The sequence below is a fragment of the Hordeum vulgare genome, chromosome 7H (assembly GCF_904849725.1).
Source record: "Hordeum vulgare subsp. vulgare chromosome 7H, MorexV3_pseudomolecules_assembly, whole genome shotgun sequence".
Classification (NCBI taxonomy): domain Eukaryota; kingdom Viridiplantae; phylum Streptophyta; class Magnoliopsida; order Poales; family Poaceae; genus Hordeum; species Hordeum vulgare.
Window position 1 is genome coordinate 303,352,381 of NC_058524.1, and position 25,372 is coordinate 303,377,752.

The 25,372-nt window shown below is 44.5% G+C and overlaps 2 protein-coding genes and 1 long non-coding RNA gene across 9 annotated transcripts; 2 read left to right on the forward strand and 1 right to left on the reverse strand.

Annotated features, from left to right (window-relative positions):
- The first annotated feature begins 116 nt into the window (after positions 1–116).
- Positions 117–19,052, forward strand: LOC123409138 (histone-lysine N-methyltransferase SUVR4-like). 7 transcript variants are annotated; one of them, XM_045102114.1, is made up of 9 exons: positions 122–338; positions 584–835; positions 928–1,162; positions 15,982–17,051; positions 17,315–17,571; positions 17,683–17,749; positions 17,851–17,901; positions 18,551–18,647; positions 18,771–19,052. In XM_045102114.1, exons 2-9 carry the CDS (start codon positions 626–628, stop codon positions 18,803–18,805), a joined length of 2,022 nt encoding a protein of 673 aa, XP_044958049.1. In that variant the 5' UTR covers positions 122–338; positions 584–625; the 3' UTR covers positions 18,806–19,052. The 7 variants fall into 7 exon arrangements, with proteins under 7 accessions (XP_044958051.1, XP_044958053.1, XP_044958049.1 ...); XM_045102111.1 differs by having other exon boundaries at positions 122–269; positions 540–835; XM_045102115.1 differs by having other exon boundaries at positions 122–269; positions 569–835.
- Positions 1,172–2,174, reverse strand: LOC123409141. The gene is made up of 3 exons (XR_006612831.1): positions 2,008–2,174; positions 1,841–1,919; positions 1,172–1,770 (listed from the first exon to the last, which is right to left on the reverse strand). It is a non-coding gene; the product is annotated as an uncharacterized LOC123409141 (long non-coding RNA).
- A 1,353-nt stretch (positions 19,053–20,405) lies between the features above and the next one.
- Positions 20,406–21,747, forward strand: LOC123409139 (protein PROTON GRADIENT REGULATION 5, chloroplastic). The gene is made up of 2 exons (XM_045102119.1): positions 20,406–20,820; positions 21,284–21,747. The coding sequence occupies exons 1-2, from the start codon at positions 20,560–20,562 to the stop codon at positions 21,386–21,388; spliced, it is 366 nt and encodes a 121-aa protein (XP_044958054.1). The 5' UTR covers positions 20,406–20,559; the 3' UTR covers positions 21,389–21,747.
- The last annotated feature ends 3,625 nt before the right edge of the window (positions 21,748–25,372 follow it).

Genomic DNA, 25,372 nt, shown 5'->3' on the forward strand with positions numbered 1-25,372 from the left:
ACTCCTTTTTATTGGACTGGACTGGACTGGACTTGCGAGGCCTTTTATGGGCTTATTATTATCATCACTAAAGAGGCCCGTGAGAAGGGCAGGCCCAAAAGGCGACGGTATTAGTGTCAGTCAGTCAGTCAGCAGCAGCAGCAGGCAGTCTCCCTTGGCCTCGTCGTCTTCCTCCGGACTCCTGCGCCTCGAAACCCCAGCCAGCCTCCAACTCGCACCCGCCCCGCCCCAGAACCCCTGACTCGCCCACTTTGCCTTGCGACGTGCAGGTCTGTGACCATCGATCCTTTCTTCTAGCAGGCTCCAAAGTTTCGATTTCTTTTCTTCTTGTGCCCTAGGTGGGTGCATTCCCCCTTCTCTCCCTCTCCCTCTCCCTCCATCTCCCTCTACTGATGGATGTTTCTTGGTACAACCTGACGCCCTTTCAAGATTGGGGTTTCTTCTTATCCAGCCGTTATTCGATGCAAATTCGCGCATTCCTCATTTCTCCTAGGGTTTCATAAACGAATTTGTCTATTTATTTTTCGTCTTTGTCTTAGGAGGAGGGTTTGATTGATAGTGCAAATAGAAACCTTCTCTGCAGCACAAGTCAAGTAGCAGTGGGACATTTCATCATAGGAAGGCCATGGTTTCCCACAAGGACAAGACTCAAAAGGCCTATGTGGCCATGGGGCGTCTCGGCTTCTCCAAGAAGCAGGTTGAGCCGGTCCTCAGGCACCTCTACCACCTCTTTGACAAAAACTGGGCGCCCATCGAGGACGAGAGCTACCGCATCCTTGCTGACACCATCCTGGATGCCCAAAACAATCAACCAATGCCTGCCGCTGCCCGTCATGTACAAATGCTACTACTCTACTTTCTGTTTCTTTACTACTAGTGATAATTACCACTTGATGCTCAGCCTTCCCAATTGCTGTTTCACATCAGATGACGGGCCAAGAGTCCGAACCTCACAACTCAACGTCGGCCACACCAGATCCAGATGACCAACACCCTTCCGCTGCTCGGTATGACACTGATAATGAAACCTCCCTCATCAACAGACCCATGGGTGTCAATGAAAATTCCCAAGATGCTCTCTTCTTACAAGAGCCCAAGCCTGAACCTGAAATTGATGTTCCAGCTGCTCCTCTTACCAACGGCCTCAATATTGGGTCTTCAGGTATGCGGCTTCTTGCATTATCTCACCACAACTACTTTCAAGGCTAGAGATGTTCGTTTCTTCCCCTCTTCTGATGACCAGGCTAGAGCTGTTCATGCTTTGCGTTAGTTTTAGCTGAAACTAGTAAGATGCCCGTGCTACGCTACGGAATCACATAAAATGAAATGGAACAACAAAAGTATAAATCAATGTAGTACTGCATTTTTGTTAAGATATGGTTAGGCTTTAGCCACATAAAAAATAGCAGTTATATGCATGTGCGCAACTATTTTCAAATGCGTCATGCATTGAAGGTTACATTTCTCATTTGCCTAGAAAACACAACAACTTGATTTCTCAGACGAAGTTGTCTTGGCATTACACCATCATAAGATTTCACGTTGTAGGTGAAACTCAGTTTCAGTTACATCAACAATTACAAAAGCACCGAACAGATTTTTAACGACTCATACACCCAAATTTAAGCAAAAGCCGATTAACACAATCCAAAAGCAGCTCAGTCTAGCTTATGCAACACATTCTCCTATTCTCCAATTTTGCTTCATGACTCCATTCTCCATCTTCTTTTGATTCATGGAGATACTGGTCCAGACACATCATTATTGATCCTACACAAAAATGATTCTGATTTTTTAGTATACCATATAAAAAAATAACTTCAACTAAATTTACAATTACCTTTGCCTCAGTTTATGTGCGGCTATGATGTTCGGGTCAAAGTGCATCCTACTATAGTCCGTAGTATGCAGGCCACGGTCTAGTTAATTAAAGACAAATCATAAATCTATTAGCAATTTTTTTTTGTTGGTACTATGTCCATAGAACAATGCATGAACTCAACTTACCAATGCGGTTTGCACGTAGCATTGTTGCCACGACAATAGCACGCTCCTCGGCCAGTTTTTCCCATGTACTTAGATTATCAGTCACTAACTTGTCCCATACAACTAACTTGACAATATTGTAGCTACAAAATCAAGTAATATTAGAAGAAAAACATAAAATCTTTGAATTATTCAAATAATTCTAAACCATAAGATAGATATTTCTCATCTAGCAGAACGATATTTCTCACTGGGATCCTTCGGTTGTAGAAACTGTCCTTGTGTCCCATAGAACTTACAAACAAAACCATGCCACTGACATCTAGCATTTGAATGGAAAAACATTATAGTTGATGGTGTGTTACAAGAGAACATTTAGAATGTATAAAAGGAAACTAATTACCTTACCAACATATGTATTATTATCAAGGGTGAACTCCCAAACTTTGTCAAAAGGCATAAATGGAGGGAACAATGGGATCAGCTGCTCATTGACATTTCTTATCTCATTGATTATTGTCACTGAGCTGAAACGACACACAAAGTGACTATCTGCAAACAAATAGTCCCCATCTCTGACAATTGGTTCTGCGAGCATCTGCCACACATAATATACCCGCCCCTCTACGAGTAAAGGATCAAATCGATCGACATCTTCATCATATACGACAGCAGCCATTTTCTTGCCCTATTAATAAATACATAAATAGATTGTGACAATCCAATGTTTTTAGACTAATATTATTTATTACAATTGAAACTAAATGTGCACATGAGGACTACCTTCTCATCCAATAATACCATGTTAAGCCGCTTTCTACCAGGAGACAACCTCTCCACATGGAACTTGTGGTACACTCGGACACACAGATTCCACCTAGTGTACAGATGCACATCTTCGAGTGTTGGGATGCGTGGCGCTTCAACTCTCTTACGCTTCAGTGGCCTCATCTTGTCCTGGAAGAAGAACTGTGAATAAAGGTACCACAGAACCATATGATTAAGCAGTTTTAACTTAGCAAAAGAACAACCAACGGTTTTAACTTAGCACTCACAATTCAACAAGGATTGCATGCATATGATTATAGCAGCATATTCACAAATCATAGCAAAGAACAAAGAGGCAAAATAATTAAGTGGTAGAACATACCAAATTTCTCGAAGCAATCTTCAGCTGGCTTGCTTGAGAATGGCGTGCCAAACAACACACCAACACCTATATATAGAGAGGAGTAAGCAGGGGTGCCGATATGGAGTTGCACGGGTCAGGATTCGATCCACTCCCACACAAAGCAAGCCTCTGGTCTGAAAATCCATCTGCGATTGGATTGGGAAGGAGCACATGTCAGAGAGAGAGAGAGAGAGGGGGAGAGGGAGAGGGAGAGGGGGAGAGAGAAGGAGGGAGAGAGAGATCCATCCGGATAGTTCCTGGTCTGGGAGGAGATCTGCTCAATCCTTTGGTATTGTCTCATCGATTCAGAGGCTTGAATCGATTACTTGCCCTTGGAATCCGGAGTTAGCTGTTCGGAGAGATGGTACAATATAATAGCCAAGTGAGAGAGAAGAGGCAATGATGGGCTGCGCAGTACTCCATTCACTGGGAAGGGAAAAGGTAAGTATTATTAAAATATTCGAAGGGTGCATTACAGGCATGTGAGGGGAAGAGTACCAAGACAAGTCAAGGGTCTGTGCATACCATTGCATCGGGAAGGGGAAGGACAAAGTTATTAAATAAATCCTGCATGTAGGGGGCTCATTTCAGGTAGTAAATTATAGTCCATGTCGTGGTGCAGTGGGGTCTGCTTTAGTGATAGGTTGATTGATTGCAGCATAAATTCCATAGCACTTAAAACAAATGGAGTGAAACGCGAGAAAAACTGTCCGAAACAAAATTAGTGAGAGCTGAAAGAAATAGTCTGTAGAGAACGTATAGCTTAAGCTCTTAAGAATCTTATATTAGTCTGTAGAGAACGTACAGCTAGTGATCTAAAATGTCATATATTAGTTTACATTCTCGGATAAATGACTCTAAAAATGTCTTATAAAATGTAACATAGCGGGTAGGTACGATTCATGGAAGGAAATGACATTAAGTGATTTTGCACCCATATATATGAAAATATTATATGTACCAAATTCATAGACTAACTCACATGAGAATACTATGCGAGAGAGAAAAAACAAAATTGGCATATCTTTGCATCCCCAAACCATTGAACCAGACAAATAGTTGCTCCATCTAGAACAAATAATACATAGCTTGATCAATTTCAACTATGTTCCTTGGTACACGGTAGTAATTATTTAGCAAGCATTGCACGTTTGCTTCTACATGCTGAGCTTTTACCATCAACTCAAATTTCTACATGCTGAGGACTTCCTTGTAGACAATGTTCCGCGTGGTTGTCCCTTGTTGTTTGGAAGATTTGGACCTCCCATTCTCGTCATTACCCGCGACAGCAAGAATTTTGATGTTGCTCTTTGCAGTTGCTCTAGATAATGCCACGTATAGTTGACCATGCGAGAAAACCGGATCAGGTAGATACACACCAACATTAGGAATGGTTTGCCCTTGTGCCTTGTTGATTGTCATGGCAAAACTAAGTCTGATTGGGAATTGCTTCCTTTTAAAGCGAAGAGGGAACATTTCATCATCCGAGGGGCATAGGGGTATCCGAGGCAAGAAGACTCTCTTTCCGGCGTGCTGTCCAAGAACAATCTCGGCGTCAATAGCATTTCTTTGGAACCCCCGAACCACAAGTCTCGTTCCATTACATAGTCCGTTAGCAGGGTCGATATTTCGCAGCAATATAACAGGGCAATTAATCTTTAGCTTCAAGACATGCGGAGGAAGCCCGTTGGGAGTAAGTGAGTTGAGAAATTCGGGAGGATAGTAGTTGTGGGGGTCGTCCTCAGCACGATCAAAGCTATAATATATCATCTCCTGACCTTGGAAACGTTCTATCATCCTCATGTTTATCATGTCAACATTATCATTCTTGGTCGACAGGATGGCCCGAGACGTGATGTAATTTGGGTCAGTGAGGTTCTCACCTAGACCGGGGAAGACATGCTCTGTCAACCTATCAAGGTCAGTGTCGTTTCCAGTAGATGGTACACAAATTTCATCTGGAAGATGTATGTTACCATTCTCATCAACCTCTTCGATTCCATTCCCAACTCGTAATAGAAAATCAGTGAACCATTGATCACTTTGAGCCCTCATATTATGGACCAGTCTTAGTTGCCACATGCTTTCCCATAGGTAGGACCTCCGTAGAGTCGCATCGGTTATTTGTGGCCTAGTCCCCTTTCGGACAACTGGCAAACACAATAGTCTTCCCCTCAAATGGCATGTCATGTCGACCCATTATGTCTCTCATACTATTGTCTAGCGCCTCAATTGCTTGTCGTTTTGTCATAGAGGCCTCATCCCATATAATGAGGGATGCCATCCGAAGGAGCTTGGCTGTCCCACTTTGCTTTGAGAAGCTGCACGTTGCACCATCTTCGATGCTCAGCGGGATCTTGAATCTCGAATGGGCGGTCCTACCTCCGGGCATGATGGATGCAGCAACCCCTGAAGTCGCGGTTGCTACGGCTATCTTTCCCTCACTGCGAACCTTTGCGAGGAGCGCTTTGTAGAGGAAAGTCTTCCCGGTTCCTCCTGGGCCGTCAACGAAAAAGACGCCTCCATTGCCACTGTCAACAGAGGACAATATCTCATCGTAGGCGGACCTTTGCTCGTGGTTGAGAGAGGATACCATAGACAAATGCTCAGGGTCAACCTCGACCGTGGACTCCTCAATGACCTCTATAGCCTCACCCCCGATGATGTCATGAGACTCCTGAATGTTGGGAAGAGGGAATGATGATATGTCTTTCCCCATCGAATGCAACATGTTCCTGATATCCAACAACACCATTTGTTCCACCATGTGCGGGCACGCGTGAGAACGTCGATAGTCATCTGACATTGCCTCTAAGTGACTGTCCCATAGCTCACGCACGCCGCTTGGCTCACAGAAGACCAAGATAGTTGCAAAAAGCCTTCGGAGGGAGGATGGCATCTGGAATAGCTCGGCCTCTGTAAGACACTCCTTGAGTGTGTTGTCAGCCTTGATAAGACCCCTTCTTTCGGCTGCTTCCCGAAAGCTCGAAAAAACAACACCATTCACCGTCCTTAGATCTTCAAAGGATGTCGCATCCGCCACATGGTTTAGCAGCACCCTTAGATAGTATCGTTCCCCCTCAGCTGGATGTGCTGACACAATTCTGCCAACTTGAAACCGTTGCTTTCTTTTTGTCCACTTCTTTGTGCCTGGGTTCCATCTGAACTTTTCTGGGAAATCCTTGTACAACAATCCTCGGGCATCTGGGACAGTTCTATTAGCTTCAAAATATGCAGTGAGCATTGTTCTAGATATTCCCTCTCGGGATATAACATCATTTAAGTCCTGATTTGCAGCAAATGAGACCATGTGCATGTTTGGGAGATGAAGCTGTAATTGCATCACTGATGGCGAGATCTCACTAAGGTTGAAACCAAATATCCTCCAAATCTCTTTCTGGTGATTCCTAACCCAGTCTAGTCTAGTGCCCTCGACCTTGATATACATATCGACTGCAAACTGCTGAAATAGGCGCTTGCCATGTAATATTGGGTTGAATATCGCAGGGCGTGTTTGTAACCTATAACAGTAGTACTGTCTAACAGAGACGCACAATCGAGCACTCATTTCTACATAAAAGCGAAGAGGAAAAGTTAGGCTATCACAAGTATAGATCTAAGGGAAAACACAAAATTATAGCAAAAGACTAACCTGATTCATCATCTTCATTTTCATTAGACTGTAATACCGCATCCAAGGATACACCAACCTTTGGGATCTTTGGATGCCAAGCAAGTTCCCCTCTAGGAAAGAAAAGAGGGTATGAGAGGGGGTCGTAGCAACCATAATATGTTTGTATAGCGTACTTGCTGTTGTTGTTCCCATATAAGATAATGCTGCGATCAAACTTCCTAATCAGGTCATTGCCCTCAACCCACACTGCAGCCACCTCCGATGACACTGGCACATTATACGTCCGTTGGTCCAACCTCTGGTCAGTGTTTAAGGATATTCGGCACTCCTCAAGTTCCTCAACCTGTCCAAGACTCCTGAATGTCTGAGAATAGGGGTTGTCCCTAAGGATGTTGACCAACTTTCTAATGATGTCCTGGTCGAGTCCTGGGGAGTGCCGAAAGCGATGTTGTAGACTGGGATCATCATCATAGAAATACAATTGCAGATGGTCTGGGCCTGAATCCCTCAACCCAAATGAATGGATATTGTGGTAAATCTGGCCATGCGCACGAAATGTGTACACGCCTGATCGCATATTTGTGTAGTTGTTGTCAAGATTGACACCAAGGGTGGTGAAGGAGAAGTGTGAGTTAAAGAACCTAATGTTATCACGAAAATATCTCGCATCTGCATCTGCACTTGACCAGAGCCTCATTAGTTCTGGAATGGGCTTCTGGGTTTGCTAGCTTGATTTTACCATTCTGACAGCAGAAGGACTTTGTCTCATACTCGAATTTCTTGGCGTCACAGTGCTTGCAGTTTGCAACATGCTTAAGTGTGTGCGTGCTATTAGGGATGTTTGAGTATACTATCTCATATGGATCAAATACACTTGAGCCTACGACCGAGGCATCTTGTGCTTCATCAAAATTTACATCCTCACCAACTTGCTCGGCTGCACGTGTCAATATCAAGTGCATTAAAGCATCAATACTATAAAAAAATAATTCAGATTTTTTTGGTATAACTACCTTCACCCGAAAAAATGTAGTACTCCTCATCCATAATCTCGTTAAGGATGGTATCCTCGTCCATGAAGTTACTCACGAATGATTGTAGATCACCTATCATTTTGGCATTAGACAGTAGCTAATGAAACACCCCTCGAGGCAACAAAAGTGAGTAGGGGTGAGAACCTTACCCTCGGTTCCAATGGTGAGTGTGGGAGTGTATGAGGATGGGTTTTCCGCTCGTGAAGCACCACGTGCCTCAGGGCATCGCACTGCAATGGATTCATCACATGGTGTGTCCCGCCTAGCTGCATAGCTCATCCTGCGTTTAGTAAGCAGTGCCTGCCTCTCTTCAGGTGTTATGCTTTGCCTATGTTTTCTTGTACGTGCATTCATCACTTCCCTCTGCTCTGCTGTCAAACTTTGCCTACGTGCTTGTTGGCGTGCATTCCTTTCTTCATGTGTTAAACTCTTCCTACGCGCTCTCCTGCGAGCATTGATCTCTTCCCTAACCTCAGGCGCTAAACATTGACGGCGCACTCTCTCACGATCACGCCTTGCTTGCTTTTGTTCTGGTGTAAGGTTAGCATAGCGAGTAGATTCACGGGAACGCTTCCGTCCTACATAAATAATCCCATAAGATATTGCAATAAACTCATCATGCAGGACATGTAAAAATATGCACTAAGAGCACATTACCCTTCGAGCTCTCTCCTTGTTCAAAGCCTTTGATTGATGTGAGGATGCTGCGAGTAGGAAAACTTGCAGCTAACTCGTTCTGAACATCTTCACCATCAGAGGATGTTCCACTCGATGTTCTTGAGTTGGACGGCTCATGTATTACCAATTGTGTTGGAGCGCTCGCTGCAATATTACGACGAGACCTCTTTCTATTGTTATGTTTCTCCACCACTGTTACAAATACTGCAATGTGAGCTATCAATGTTTAGGTTTAATACTAAAGACAAACGTTAAGGGACAGGATAATAACCTTCTTTTCCTTTAGTAGACCGTTGGCTTGGACATTGAGGCATTTTGCAAATGAATCTTCGTCTACGAGAAGTTATAAAGTTAGCAATGTAAAAGGAGTAGGGCGTTTCAGCACCTGGGCTCAGCTCCACCCCTCCTCACAAAAAAAATCGAAACAAATATTAGAAAAATTCAAAAAACTCCAAATGTTTTTTGGGTGGTAGACAATTTGATGCGTGAGCTTCGCTCCAAATTGCATCTTATTTGGACATATGAGCAGCTCAGAAAAAAAGACAAAATCTGGGTCTGTGAAAAAAGGTTGATTGTTCACGAATTTTCTGAGCCGATTTGTCTTTTTTGCTGAGAGCTGCTCAGATGTTCAAAGAAGATGAAATTTGGAGCGGACCTCACGCATGAAATTATCTACCACACAAAAAAATTGATTTTTTATTATTTTTTCTAGTATTTATTTTTATTTTTTTCGTGAGCGAGAGCATCTGAGCCCGTGCTCTAGAGCTGTTCAACCATATGAATATTCGTGGTCCTACTCCAAATGGCTACACACATGTTCTGTTTATAAATTACCATGGAAAGCACGACAAGTGTAACCAAAATAATTTGATTGGTAACCACAAGGATTATATTGTTTTCTGTCAGTATTTTTTATAAGTTTACTCGGACTGTATTTTGTTCGTTCTCTTTGCCTACATTCCATGATTTGTTACTCCTCTTTTGTTGTTTTCCATTGTCTCTGAACTGCCTATGTAAACCCATGCATATAGAATGCAGGTTTTTCCCTACAATGTAGGGCAATCCGGATGAGGTTTTCTGCTCATTTTCCATCCAATGATACTCGCATTCATTAATTTGAAAAAGAAAGCAGCTCGATCAATAGACAGGGTTGCTTGGCAGGTGCTTCTGAACCCATTCGAAGTAATAGCAATTCTGGGTCTACCTCTGAAACTGCACTACTGTTCTTCTCTCAAACTCTTCAGAACTAAGCGTATTTCCTAACAAACCAAAAATCCTGGGCAATGTCAAACAGACAAAAAACTGCAGTAGTATATCAGTTGTCAATCCACCTGCAGCTGCGTCAAGGGTGCACTGGGTTTACGCCAGTTCACGGACCTCCGGCACCGCGCGGGCACCGTCCATGTCATATTCCCGCCCACCCTCTTTCAGAAACTAAACTTTACTAATACTAAGCTATACACCAACTGATTCAGAATAAACATGATGTACCTTGTGGAGACGTACAGGAAGTGAGTGTCCGAAGAGGCTGATATGCTCGGATGGAAGGGGAAAAGGCAGCTTAGACCAAGACGAACTGTCTGCTTGCTCGTGGACGGAGCGCCGCGCTGAGAAGGTGAGACGGCGCTGCAGTCCCTGGCCGAGCTCGCCCGCAGGGGATGCGAGCTCCAAGAGGCTCAACGACGGCGAGCGAGCGTACGGGCAGGATAGCGTCCTCCACGCAATCCTGGCACGGCGAGCGAGCACGGGTTTGCGGCTTCCTCGTTCCCGTGCGGGTGAGCGAGCGACTTGGCAGTGCGTATGAACTTCATGCAGTACTTGCGACAAGGAGCGAATAGGGCGGCAAAAACTGAATCTGGTGAAAGGGATGGGAACCTCGGGAGTAATCGGGCGGTGCGGCGTCGCAGTTTAAATTTTGAAGGGAGGGGTTGGATCTCAAGGCCGGCGACTGGGATTGGAGTACAGAGGCGGCAAGAGAGACTGGATTGGGGGAGGCTGTGAGAGTAGGAGGGGGAGAGACGAGACGCATAGATTGGGGAGAATGGCCGGTGCTAGCAGCGCTTCAGGAGTCTTTCACGCAAAGGATAGGCAGGGTAGCGGTTCAACTCTTGTCACTCCATGTATTTTTTATTATCATCTCACCGAAGTGGGCAGACGGACCATCAACACCAACTGGCTCTTTTAAAGGAGTAAAGATTATAGTTGGATAGATTGATTCCTTGACAAATGATACAAAGGATTACAAGGGTATATTTGAGGGAGAGATCCACGTCCTATACAAGTGGCTAGTGGCCGACGTGGTCTTCCCAAATCCTACTTACAAGGAACGTTACACAAGTGCACATATTTGTCTAACACCCCCCCTCAGCCGGAACACCGTGTGGCAGGATGTTCAGGCTGTACCGGAAATCTGTGAACACTTGAGATGGAAGTCCCTTGGTGAAGACATCAGCAAATTGAGAGCTCGACGGCACGTGTAGAACGCGGACTTCACCAAGTGCCACACGGTCGCGTACGAAGTGTAAGTCGATCTTAATGTGCTTGGTGCGTTGATGTTGCACTGGATTGGAAGCAAGATAGGATGCACTTATGTTGTCACAATACACCACAGTGGCTCGTGTCGGAGGAAGGTGAAGCTCATGAAGAAGTTGCCGCAGCCAACACGATTCGGCCACGCAATTTGCCACGCCTCGGTACTCCGCTTCTGCACTGGATCGCGAGATGGTAGGCTGGCGCTTGGAGGACCAAGAGACCAGGTTGGATCCCAGAAAAACACAAAATCCAGATGTAGACTTGCGAGTATCCGGACATCCTGCCCAATCCGCATCAGTGTAAGCGATAAGATCCTTGGAGGAGGATCCATAGAGCTGTAGACCATAGTGAGAGGTGCCCTGGAGGTAGGGTAGGATGAGTTTCACAAGTTGCATGTGTGTGTCTCGAGGTGCATGCATAAACAAGCAAACTTGTTGAACGGCACAGGCAATATCTAGTCTGGTGAGAGTGAGGTACTGTAGGGCGCCGGCCAAGCTGCGATATTTTGTAGGATTGGTGAGAAGTTGCCCGTCATGAGAGGAGGTCTTGGAGCTGGTGTCGATGGGCGTGGAAACAGGCTTACAGTTGAGCATCTTGGCACGCTCGAGAATCTCGAGGGTATATTGCTGTTGGCATAGAAAAAGGCCGGAAGAGTTGGTGGTAACATTGACACCCAAGAAGTGATGGAGGGAGGCTTTGAGAGAGTTGATGACTGATGTGAGGATGGCAGAAGGGCTTGCTGTAAGAATTATGTCATCTACGTAGACCAACAAGTAAGCAACAGAGGTGCCGCGATGCATGATGAACAGAGAGGAATCGCATTTGGAGGCGCGAAACCCCAATGACAGGAGAAAAGCTTGGAACCTGAGAAACCATGTGCGTGGAGCTTGCTTGAGTCCATATAAGGATTTGCGGAGGAGGCAGACATGGTCGGGGCGAGTTGGATCAACAAATCCCGTCGGTTGTGAACAATAAACTGTCTCAGGCAGGTCGCCGTGGAGGAAAGCATTCTTGACATCAAGTTGGTGGATGGGCCATGACTGTGATGTAGCAACGTTGAGCACCACGCGAATGGTGGATGGCTTGACGACCGGATTGAAAGTTTGACCGTAGTCCACACCTTCTCGCTGAGTAAAACCATGGACAACCCATCTAGCTTTGTAGCGCGCCAAGGAGCCGTCGGGGTTGAACTTGTGACGAAATATCCATTTGCCCGTGACGATGTTGACACCTGCAGGGTTAGGCACCAAAGACCAAGTGAAGTTATCCATTAGAGCATGATATTCTTCGAGCATAGCTTGGCGCCAATGGGGGCCTTTGAGGGCTGATTTGTAAGTGGGTGGGATTGGTGAAATGGTGGTGGACAGAGCATCCGCGAGGAACAAACGTTTGGGCATAAGATAGCCTGTCTTGGCACGGGTGGACATACGGTGTGCATTGTGGGGTGGTTGTATCGGTATTGCATGGGCAGGAAGAGGTGGCGCCGGTGGAGTGGTTGGAGCGGAACGCGAGGAGGATCGGGTGGGGCCAGCTGGGCGGGGTGTAGGAGAATCGGGCGAAGACTCCGAGGAGGAGGCAGAGGAACTGGTCGTGGCAGGTGAGGCAGGCGAGGCGGGTGGTGGAGGCGAATCATTGGGCGTTCCGGTGCGACCAGGTGTCCCGGGCGGGTGGAACGAGGTGGAGCGTGTGGGCGACGCGGGAGAGCCAGCTGTGGGGGGACACGCGGCAGCGGGGGGCGGAGCGCTGCGGGCGGAAGTGGGTGTAGGTGGGTTGTGGGGCCCGTACGAATCTGGTAGTGCGGGATCCGAGAGATTTGGCTGGTGGGGGGTGGCTGCATGGCGATTTTCTGTGGACGTAGAGGGCGTGTGGACCGGCGTGTGGGGCTGGTATGGAAAAAATCTGTTCGTCGAAAACAACGTGGCGTGAGACGATGACCCGGCGTGTGGTAAGGTCGTAGCAGCGGTACCCTTTGTGTTCCAGTGGATAACCGAGAAAGACACAAGGGGAAGAACGCGGGGAGAGTTTGTTGTCCATGGTTGCATAAAGGTTTGGAAAGCTAAGACAGCCAAATACGCGGAGGTGAGAATATTCAGGTTGCACGCCATGGAGGAGGTAGTAGGGTGTGTAAGGTGTGATGGCACGAGAGGGTCGCCGGTTGAGAAGATAGGTAGCAGTGTGTAGTGCCTCAACCCAAAAGGGAGGAGTGAGGTGGGCTTGGAGAAGAAGTGTGCGCAAAATGTCGTTGGTGGTTCGGATGAGACGTTCTGCTTTGCCGTTTTGAGGTGAGGTGTGAGGGCATGAAAACCGATAGGCTATGCCGCTGGAGAAGGAGCGGAGAGAGGTGTTGATAAATTCTCCGCCGTTGTCACATTGCATGCTTTTGATGACGACATGAAATTGGGTGTGGACAAAAGTGAAGAAGCGTTGGAGAACGGTAGAGGTCTCGTGTTTGTTGCGCAAGGGAAATGTCCAGGAGTAATGGGTGTAATCTTCGAGGATAACCAGATAGTATTGAAAGCCGGAGAAACTTACAAAAGGGATGTCCATAAATCACAATGTATTAAATCGAATGCAACATATGTTTTGCTAGAGGAAGAAGAAAAGGGGAGGTGTGGCTGATGCCCTAGTTGGCAAGCACTACATGGAGAGTGGGGAGCTTTATTACAATCACTAAGAAAGTCGCGAGAAATAGAAGAAAGGGTAGTTGTGCTGGGGTGGCCGAGACGACGGTGCCATAGATCCGAGGTGGTGGCGAGCAAAGCGTACGCCCGAGCTGGTTTGTTGCCGATGAAGGGGTATAGATCATGAGAACCTGTCGAGTGCGAAGATCCTTCACAAGAAAACCACATGGAAAAAATTCAATAGAGCATGAGTTATCGGTGGTAAATTTGCGGACGGATATAAGACTAGTAATGACAGAGGGGGAGACCAACGCGTCCGTGAGGCGAAAGTTGTGTGGGGGAAGGGTTGTGGATCCGGTGGTGGTGACGGGGATGTGGTGTCCATTGCCAACAAGAATGCTCGAGGGAACATGCCGTAATGAATGACTAGACGAGGTCACGTTACCTTGGGTGCCCGTCATGTGCGAGGAAGCGCCACTGTCCAAGTACCACTCGGGGGTAGTGGGGGTGTTGATGCCGGAGTTGTGGAAGGCGGCGTTGAGCATGGCGAGGTGCTTCCATGATGGCGGTCCGGATGGGTACGACGGAGGCGGCGGTGCTGGTTGGTACATTGGGTAGGCCTGTGCGTGGGCGCCGGGGCGGGGGCCCAATTCACCAGCAGCGTTGGGAGGGATCCAGCCGGGGCGCGGGGACGGAAGGGCCATGCCATATGGTGCGAAGTAGCCGGGGAATGGCGAGAACGCCGGCTGTGGAGTGTGGCCACGTCCAGAGGAGTCGCCGCGTCCACGACCACGGTCACCATCGCCGGATCGGTCACCGCGGCCACGTCGAGAGGGTGGTTGTTGAGGATGCGGGTTACCCTCGGCGTGGTCGGAGACGGGGTGATCGGAGGAGCCGCTGCTTTGGCCGCGATCACCACCGGAGAGGGCGAAGGCTGAGGCTCTCTCCTCGGCGGCACGTTGCGCCTGCGATTACTCGACGAGGACAACCCGGGAGAGGACGGTGTCGAACGGTAGCTCCTGGTCGCCGAGGACGACACGGATGGTGTCCTTGTCGAGGCCATGGAGAAACTGAGTGGTGAGGTCGTTCTCGGTGACGGTATGGTCGATGTCGGCGAGACCGTCTGTGAGGAGTTTCATGCGGCGGGCATATTCGGAGACGGAGAGATCGCCCTGCTTCAGATTACGATACTGCCGGTTGAGGATCATGAACCGGGCAGCTCGATTGGCGAGGAAGAAATCTTTGATTTTCTTCCAGATGGCGTAGGAGGTGGTGGCGCCGACGACGTGATCAATCATGGGATCGGCGAGGGTGGCGTAGAGCCAGAGAGCGACATGAGCGTCGAGCTCGAGGTAGGCCGCATCGGCATTGGGAGGCGGGGGGTGCTCGATGAGGTAGAGGACGCCGTAGCGAACGAGGACCATGAGGAAGGACTTCCACTTGTGGTAATTGTGGTCCGCGTGGTTGAGAAGGAACTTGATGTGGTTGGTGATGTGATCCGAAAAGATGGGGTGGCGGGGTGTGGGTGGTGGCGGCGCGGACGCCGGCGAGGCGGATGAGAAGAGGGGGGCAAACTGTGATCCGGAAGCGGGGGAAGTGTCGTGGAAGATGAACGGCGGAGGGGGAGAAGCCGAGGTGGCAGAGGACGCATGAGCTGCGGCAGTCGCCGGGGAGGACGCAGGGGCCGGCGGGACGCCGGAGCTGAGGGCAGTGGAGGAGTGGGAGGAGGCGTCGTCAGCCATGGGCGCCTGGTATCTGATACCAAGTTGGATAGATTGATTCCTTGACAAATGATATAAAGGATTACAAGGGTATATATGAGGGAGAGATCCACGTCCTATACAAGTGGCTAGTGGCCGATGTGGTCTTCCCAGATCCTACTTACAAGGAACGTTACACAAGTGCACATATTTGTCTAACAATTATACTCCCCCTGTCCCAAAATAACTGTCTCAACTTTGTACTAGTTTTAGTATAAAATTGTACTAAGCTTAAGACACTTAATTTGGGACGGAGCGAGTAGTTCATACTGATGTTTGTATGCTCTGAAAATCAAACTGAACTCTTTCCGTATGATACTAACAAATTGTTTTAAGTCCTTAGACGGTTTCCAGTGCACAATTATTTTAAGTCCTTAGATGGTTTCCAGTGCACATGTATGTGGTTTATTTTAGCATTTATTTGGTTGCTTTGTTTCCTTCTTTTTTGATGGCTGTGCAATTGTAGCAGTTGCTTTGATCATTCTCAATTCGTGATGAGTTTCTGTCGGCAATATTCTTGTTCTGATTGGATCTACTGTATTTTCAAAATAAAAATAAATAATAGGTGGGGAGAACATGCTAATTAAACATTGTAAAACAAGGGAGATGCTGACTTGTGGTTCTGATGCTAGAGCTAGCATAGTTAACCACGATCAAAATCCGGACAGCAGACAGCATGCAGTCAAGGATGGGGTAGAGCCTACTGTTCAAAAGACTCACCAGGCATCTTTTGTTGAATTTGATGTAGCTTCATCCACTCTGGGTGAGGTGAAGGTGTCATTGAAATGCAAGTTTGACCCTTCAGAGGTCTGCATTAGTTTGGACAAGGTCTTCAAAATAGTTGAGGATAAATGTCTTCGCTCATACAAGACCCTACCTCCTGATTTTTCTATTGGCAAGCTGATGAATGAGATATGCCAATATGTTGCAGAGTCACGTGGTGTGCATTCTGAAGCTCAAAACAATGGTGGCAGCTTGCAAGAAGAGGCTTTGGACACCTATGCTCCCTTTGTGAAGCCAATTGCTTGTAAGCATGCTGTTGATGGGAATGGTAATGCTGCCGTAGGATCATCCTTGGAACCTAGCTTTCAAAATTGGGTAGTTGCTTATCAACCTCAGGATGCACTTTTTAAGCAAAGGCCACTCCATGATGTGGCTGACATAACAAAGGGAGAAGAAAGAGTTAGAATACCTATTGTAAACGAATTTGGCAGTGATAGTTGTCCGCCATTGTTCTATTACATAAGAAAGAATCTCATTTTTCAAAGTGCTTATGTCAACACCTCACTTGCACGGATTGGTGATGAGGATTGCTGCGCAGATTGTTCAGGCAACTGCTTATTAGAATCACGTCCATGTGCATGTGCAAGATCAACTGGAGGTGAGATTGCATACACACCAGAGGGCCTGGTCAGGGCAGAATTAGTTGATGAGTGCATTGCTATTAATCACTTCCCAGAAAAGGATAACAAGTTCTACTGTAAAGCTTGCCCTCTTGAAATAAATAAGACCTCACCAGATCCATGTAAAGGTCATCTTGCTAGAAAATTCATTAAGGAGTGTTGGAGTAAATGTGGCTGTGGCATGCAGTGTGGAAATCGTGTGATTCAGCGTGGGATAACATGTAATCTCCAGGTACTATTTTAAATCATATGTAGGTTATCGCAGCTGTTAAACTTTTGTGGCCTCCCATTGTTGGATCATTCAACAGTAGTTTCTTTATGGATCATTCTGTTCTTTGATGGATGGCCGTTGACATCATTCATTTGTTTTGCTATATTAATGTGTTTCCTGCTCCATTTTTGTAAGCACAAGCAAATTGAGCCTTCACTTTGTTCCCTTTACTTTTGTTTCAACCTAGTAGCATGGGATGAGCTTACCATTTTTCCGTGATTCAGGTGTTTTTCACGAATGAAGGGAAGGGCTGGGGGCTATGCACGCTGGATGGGCTGCCAAAAGGTGCTTTCATCTGTGAATTAGTCGGAGAGGTACTAACAAGTTCTGAACTACATGAGAGAAAAGCCAAGAATTCTAAGAATGTGCATCAAATGCTCCTAGACGCTAGTTGGGGTTCTGAAGGGGTGCTAAGAGATGAGGAAGCTCTTTGTATTGATCCGACATTTTATGGGAATGTCGGGCGATTTGTCAACCATAGGTATGTCTTTTCCCACTTGTTCATTTATAAAGGCATCGGGAGCCTTGTTTATTAATGCTATATTTGTACTTTTCGCTGATTTGTGTCTAATAATAATGCTTTGCCATGTAGATGCTATGATGCAAATTTAGTTATCATACCTGTTGAAGTCGAGACTCCTGATCGCCATTATTATCATGTAACTGATTTTTGGCAATTTATATCCATTTCTGCACCGAAGGTGCTTGATTTGCAGCTACATGCATACTGGTAATTGATGTTTCCCCCCTCTTAACGCAGCTTGCATTATTCACTGCCAAGAAAATAGAGGCTTTTGAGGAGTTAACACTGGTAAGTGTTCGTATCATTTTCTAAACACTAGTCCATGACAACCACCTGCCACTACTGGATTATATGCTTAATTAATATCTGCACAATATGAGGCTCGCATGCATATTAATTGGGGCCTGCTTCAGTACACCCCCCTTCCTACATTAGGAAGGGTAATTTTGTCTTTTACTATTAATTAGGTGCTAATAGGCCTAATTGTACGTCACTTGGTCTCATCCTAGGCGACGACTCTGTTACCTGACCCGTCTACAGTTTGTCCACCCGAGATAATATTTGGAGACCTCATTCAGTGTGGTTTCATTTGGATGTGAATGGTCTCATCTGCACGGGGGGAGGTCGCGATCACCGCGGTGACGTCCTGCGGCAGCTACTTTTTGCCAGATCCTCATGAGCGATAGGGGGGACGTGAGGCAGAAACTATATTATTATGGTGCTCACTCAATTCAGCAGTTTAACTATAGTATGTTGAGCTGACACCTTTGTGTCAAATTAAGTGGCTGATGTTTCGGCGGCCTTATTTCATATAGGTTGCCAGCACTTGAAATGCCGAAATGTGCATGTAGAGCTGAAAGAAATTAAGAAGTTTTGCTGGCTTAGATCCATATTTTTGTTGTGAGTGACCATCACCCACTTTGAGTTGTGATTTCAGGATTATGGCATTGATTTTGATGGTACTGATTACCTCAATAAAGCATTCGACTGCAAGTGTGGAAGCAAGTATTGCCGTGGCGGTCCGAAGAATTCAAGTACGCCTACCCTTTTTTTACTGCTTATTAAAAAAACATTTTTGCTGTCGGAACATATCTGGTGACTGGACGTGGTGTGCTTAATTTGGAGCACCATGTACATATGACGATTTTCATTGGCAGGGAAGAGGATTAGGGCAAGTGCTAGTCGGAACTAAGGATTTGCATTTGGTCAAGAGCGGTGGAAGAAGAGTGTTTGCAGATAGATGCAAGGGGTGGTGGCAGCCAGTCATATTTTGGGGTTGGGATGTAGTAAAACCAACTAAAACTGCCTGATGCAGAGCAAGTGGAACTTTATTATATGTGTCGTCAGTCTGTCACTGTGGTGTACTCCCTCCGATGTTATTTTGCAAAACGGTTTTATATTGTGGGATACCTAACAATAATTGCAGTTCACTTGCTTCACTACCGGTGCTTAGAGCATCTCTAGACCCCGTATTTTTCCGACCCCATAAGGCATCTATAGTTCGATGAAGCGGGGTTTTGTCAGGTCAAATCGTGCGTTGCAGAATAGATCCAACATATAAAATTGTATAATTTTAAAAAAACTTTTGCGGAAGAAATTGCAACCGCATTGATCATTTATAGTTCATCACATACTACATGATCATACGTATACATTCTACTACTACTACTAGAAGGGGGTTGGGGTTCTCGTGGCGGTGATGCCGAGGTCGAGCTAAGCTAACTATCATGTCACACTAAATAGAGCTCATCGGAGCTTGTGCGGTAGTTGTCATGCGGCAGCGCTCAGTCGTTGTCGTCATCGGAGTAGAGGTCGACATAGATGTGTTCCTGTTCAGTGGCTTCGCGGCGCCACTCCACCTTGTTGCCGAAGGCGAGGTCTGATGTGACATGCTGCTCGTAGAACACGGTGTCGATCTCTTTGTCCTTCCGACGGCGCTGCCTGTCTTCTTTCGCCCTGCGCGCCAGCAGCAAGGGCAGAAGGGTTTTCGCCTTCGTCGGGGGGAGGAAGTCCTCCGGCCCGACGACGCCCCCGACACGTCGCTCCGGCCGCGCCTCATCCTTCGGCTTCATCTTCATCGAGGGGAGCTCCTCTAGCTCCCTCTTCATTGAGGTGAGGGAGGAGCGCGAACTCAATGCCTCGGAGGAGCTACTGCTGCCGGAGAAGAGGTGGTCGCACGCGTGGTCGTACTCCTCTGTCTCGCGGCGGAGGAGCGACGACGGCGGCGATCGGCCCCAACGCGTGTACCGCCGCGTTGGATCTGACGTAACGCACCCTCTCGTGGTTGTCATTGCCACGGCGACCGGAGTTGGCCATCTCGGGCGATGGATTGGAGGGGCGAGGCGGCGGATTGGAGGCGCCGACGGTGAGGGGTGGAGAGTTTTCACAACGACGGAGGGATAGGGTTCGGACCGTATCCAACAGCCGAACTCGCACATATAGTGGTCGCACGATCTCGTTTTCGGACCACCGTAAAAAAATTACGGGTTGGACTTCGTTTGTGGTGCCTGTTCGATGAGGTAAAACGGCTCAAACCCATATAATCGCTGAAACTTTACAGTTTTAATGATTATACGAGGTTTGGTAGAGATGTTCATGCTTTTTGCTTTCTCTTTCCATGTCAATTATAGTTTACTACTCCATAGTTAGTTTTACTTGAAAGTGGCATTGTGCTTCACTAGACTTTTGGCTCAATCCGTCTTAAGGATGACGTGGCAGAGAAATGGAAAAAGGCCAAGGAAAGATGACGTGGTGGCACGGCATAGGCCCTCCGTTGCTGCCCAGAAACTCCTCATCCCCTCACAACTGGAATCGGAAGAGAGAGGGGGCTTTGGCTGGCCACCAGCGGTCCGTCATCCGTCATCGTCTTGGCTACGTCTTCACCATATTCTCCATTCCCCCACACTGCACGGGACAGCACAGCGGAGAAGAGGAAGGAGAGCAGAGATGACTGCGTCGGTGTCCTACGGGCTGCGAGCTCTTCCGACGTGGTCTAGCTCTGTGTCCGGTGACGACCACTGCTCGGCGCTGGCCATGTCGGTGTCGGCGCGGCCGCGGTCGGCGCGGCCCCTTCGGACGCCCGCCAGGATGGGCAATGTAAACGAGGGCAAGGGCATCTTCGCGCCCTTGGTGGTGGTGGTGCGCAACATCGTTGGACGCAAGCGCTTCAACCAGCTCAGGGGCAAGGCCATCGCGCTGCACTCCCAGGTACCTAGCTCCTCCCTTCCGCTTGGAGTAACATATGCTTCCTCCGTCTCAAAATAAATGTTAAATTTATCATTAAAATTTGTATAAATTTTGTATTAAGCTGGTTGTAACGAAAGTATCATAGGTGGTATTATGCAAGGTAATTAGACAATTTTAATAAGGTGACATATAATTAAATGTTGTTCTATATATTATATGTCATGCATGACAATAAATGAACTATCCTATGATACTTTGTATTACAGATGTATTATCATATATTAATATCATATGCATGATAATAATATATGATACTTTTTATTACAACCAATCTTAGATCATCGACACCGATATTTATTTTGAAACAAAGGAAGTATCAAGCAGCTTAATCAATTTATTGACATACTTAAAACGCTTATTTTGAGACGAAGGGAGTGCCAAACAGCTTAATAAATTTATTGACATACGGAAACCAAATAAACAGGTGATCACCGAGTTCTGCAAGACCATCGGCGCTGACCCCAAGCAGAGGCAGGGCTTGATCCGCCTCGCCAAGAAGAACGGAGAGAAGCTCGGATTCCTTGCTTGACCTCACAATCACCCCTTCCTTCTCCTACCCTTTTCTACTAGCAAAAGGCAATCATCAACCTACCTTTTCTACTAGCAAAAGGGAGTCATCAACCGCTCTTCCATCTTTCCTTGGAGTTGGGAGATTGCATGCATGTATGTATACTAGTCGTATATCTTTTCTTCTCTTCTCTTCTCTTCTGGAGAGGGAGCAATTACTTAAACCAACATTGAGTTCAGTTAAAGTTCATTTCAACCTGGATGGATGGACAAATGATGTATATATCCTCTACTGATGGCCTCAGCGGTAGAGTGTGTTATACATAGAGATTGACTATTCGTCACCCTGGATGAATAATAGTTATTCTTCACCCTCCTTTATTTTTACATCAACTCACCGTAATTTTATGTTTCAACTTTATTTCTTATTTCATATGTAAAAAGAGACCGTAAGAAAAATATATTGTCACCATAAAAAATATTTTATGTCACGTAAAATTACACACATAAAAATATAGTGCAAAATATACATGGAATGCGATTTTTCTGGTCGTATGACCTATATTTTAATTTTTTTTACATTAAATTTTACATAATGAATCAATATTAATGGAACTATTGTCATTCCAAATGTAATTTATTTATGAAACGGTCGTAAGATTACTTGGATGAAGAATAACTTATTTTGCACCCTGTATGACGAATAGACTCTGATCTCAGGCTGACTCGTCCGAGCAGTAGTAGTTGAATTTTCCGAGGTGTTCGGTTGAACTTCCGTGAAAAGTATTCAAATGGGACGTGCGATATACGTTTGAAAGCTATGGACACCCTGATCACAACCTAGGTTGATTTTTTTTATCAAAATGTTCACGGTTTAAGAGTATTTTGAAAACCGTGTTTGTTCATACAAAAAACATGAATCGTATTTTCGATCCTACTTCTAAACCTTTTGTCGGAATGAGGCAAATAAGATGACGTTGAATAGCTGCTGTAAATTCACTCATTTCATACATTGAAAGTTTTTCCAAATTACATACGGTTAAAGAGGAATTTTAAAAATGACGAAATTTCTAAAACCGAACAGTCGGATTAGTATGTCGTAGTTAATTTAAAAACGGCTAGTCCGATTGATGCAAATGATATGGCATTTGAAAGCTTATGAAAATATGCAGTTTTCATATAAAAAGTTTCTTGCAACTATACAGTTCAAAAGTAATTTAGAAAACGGCAGAAGTTGTATCGAGTTCGTATTTTATTTTAATTTCTCAATGATTTCTCGGAATGGAGCAAATAATATGGCGTTGGGACCTTGAGAAAATGCGAAACTTTATATGTAGATTATCTTTTTCCAATTTCTTACGGTTTTATGTCAGTTTTAAAAATGGCTAAAAAGTTTTTCGGCCGTAGTTTTTACAAAGTTTATCGAAATGGGGCAAATAATATACCGTTCGAAAGCTACGAAAAATGCAAAAAAATCATGTTGATAGTTTTCTGTGATTCCTAACCGTTTTTAAGCAATCTCGAAAACAACGAGATCATGCATTGTGCCTTTTTCACGAAACACATCCTTAAAAAATGCAGCGCGTGAAGAACTTGACCTTCTTGCCATGTCTACTTGAACTTCACTCTGTTTTTTACGTGTTGTTTTTTGCTCGTAACACTCCATCCACTCACCCTGGTAATATTCTTCAAATATGGTTTGTGATATACTGTTTGAAAGCAATGGACACCCTGCTAACAGCCCAAGTTGTATTTTTGTTAAAATGTTCATGGTTTAAGAACAGTTATGAAAACCGTTTTTGTTCATACAAAAAACGTGGATCGTATTTTCAATCATGTTTTTAAACCGTTTGACGCAATGAGTCAAATGAGATGGCGTTGAATAGCTGCTGCAAATCCCCTCATTTCATACGTCGAAAGTTTTTCCAAATTTCATACCGTTAAAGAGGAAATTTAAAAATGGCAGAATTTCTGAAACTGAACATCCGGGTTCGTATTTCGCGGTTAATTTGAAAACGGCTAGTCCGATCGATGCAAATGCTATGACATTGGAAAACTTATGAAAATGTGCAATTTTACATATTAAAAGTTCCTTCCAACTATGAACGGTTTAAAAGTAACTTAGAAACTGTAGAAGTTGTACCAAGTTCATATTTTCGCGTTAATTTCTCAATAGTTTCTCGGAATGGAGAAAATGATATGGCATTCGATAGCTTGAACAAATGTGAAACTTTTATTTGTATATTTTTTTTTCCAATTCTTGACGGTTTTAAGTCAATTTTAAAAATGGTTTTTGGCCGTAGTTTTTACAAACTTTATTGGAATGTGGAAAATAATATAACGTTCAAAAACTACAGAAACTGCAAACCTTTTTCATTTAGATGATTTTCTCTGATTCCTAGCCGTTTTCAAGCTACCTTGAAAACAACGAGATCATGCGTTGTGACTTTACACCGCGTGAAGAATTCGACCTTCTCACCAAGCCATTTGAAATTCACTTTATTTTACTTTGGGTTGATTTACACGACGAACTACTCCGTTATTTTATTTTGACCTTCTCAGTTTTTTTATTTTGAAGTTTATGTATTTATTTTATAAACAGGGAAAATAAAACTGGTTCGTTTTTCGTGTAAGGAATTTCACTAGTTTAATTTAAACTTCTCATCTTTTTTATTCGGACTTATTCATTGTAATCTTTACTAACGATAATAAAATCAGATTTTTTCATAAACTACGAACTTTTGTGCTATTTTCATCTGATTTTTTTATGAACTTTGAATTTCTTCAAACGTCGTGTGATAGCTTCAAGAGGCGATGCAACATTTGTTATGTTTTTATTCATACTCGCGACAGTTTAAAAGATTATTATCTAACATTCACGCAGTGTAGTAGTTGACATTCCGTTGTTTTCACGTTGACCTTCTGTCACGTATTTTTGTTTGTAATTTGTCATCTATTCGTCGATGTTACACAAATGATATTCTTTTTTGAACAAACCTCTCTCATAATAACTTTTTATCTTTCTCTGACCGCATACTTGAACTTATAGAAAAAAATAGAAATTGCCTTTTAATTCATTTTTCTCACATTAAACACAAACCTTGTAGTACGTGAACTTTTCCGTTTTTATAAATTGGTCTTTTAATTTATTTATTTTCAAAATATTTTTTGTTCGTTATATAAAAAGATGAAAATTCAAACTCGACATCAAACATGTTGAGGGAATAATTTAAAAAGGGAAAATAAAACTGGTATGTTTTCAGTATAAGGAATTTCACGAGTTTAATTTGAAATTCTAGCTTTTTTATTTGAATTCCTTCATTTTACCCTTTAGTAACGAGAAAAAGAATGTGAGTTTTTATAAGTATCGAACTTCTCTATTTTTGTAATTTTTTTTTCTTTTATCATCGAAATATCCTAGTTTTGTAATAAATATTGGACCGCTCGTTATATAAATTTGAACTTCTAGAGTTTTTCTAATTTTAGAAACGATGACAAACCTTTTTATGTTTTTTGAACTTATCTATTTTTTAAATTCAAACTTCTTGTTTTTTTATTATTGAACTTGTTTTTCATTCTTTAATAATTAGGAAAATTCGGATTTTGTATAAATATTGAATTGCTCCTTTATTAAATTTGAACTTCTTGGGGCTTTTTCAATTATTTATTTTTAGCTATAACCACTCATATTTATTTGTTTGAAAACTTCAACGAAAAATCAATTCTTTTGTAGACATCACAACAAACTATATCATTTGTAGAACTTTTCATATTGGTTACGTGTGAATTTTCCGTTTTGGATCATTGTATTTTCAGAAAAAACATAGACATATACGGGAGAGAGAATTGTGTGTGTAAACTGGGTTGCAATTCCGAACTTTCCCTGAACGAGCGCTTGAACTTCTAGCAACCATTGGATTTTGTTTTATGAGTTATTTTTGAAAATGCCAAAAATGGTGTTGTGTTTTTGTTTTGTTTTTTTGAACATGTAAATGCAAGCTTCTAA

Coding starts and splice junctions, on each gene's coding strand:
- LOC123409138 (XM_045102114.1), top strand. CDS start 626: ATGGTTTCCCACAAGGACAAGACTCAAAAGGCCTATGTGGCCATGGGG. Junction 17,572..17,682: donor GGGCGATTTGTCAACCATAG/GTATGTCTTTTC, acceptor TTTGCCATGTAG/ATGCTATGATGCAAATTTAG. Junction 17,902..18,550: donor CTTTTGAGGAGTTAACACTG/GTAAGTGTTCGT, acceptor TTGTGATTTCAG/GATTATGGCATTGATTTTGA.
- LOC123409139 (XM_045102119.1), top strand. CDS start 20,560: ATGACTGCGTCGGTGTCCTACGGGCTGCGAGCTCTTCCGACGTGGTCT. Junction 20,821..21,283: donor CCATCGCGCTGCACTCCCAG/GTACCTAGCTCC, acceptor CCAAATAAACAG/GTGATCACCGAGTTCTGCAA.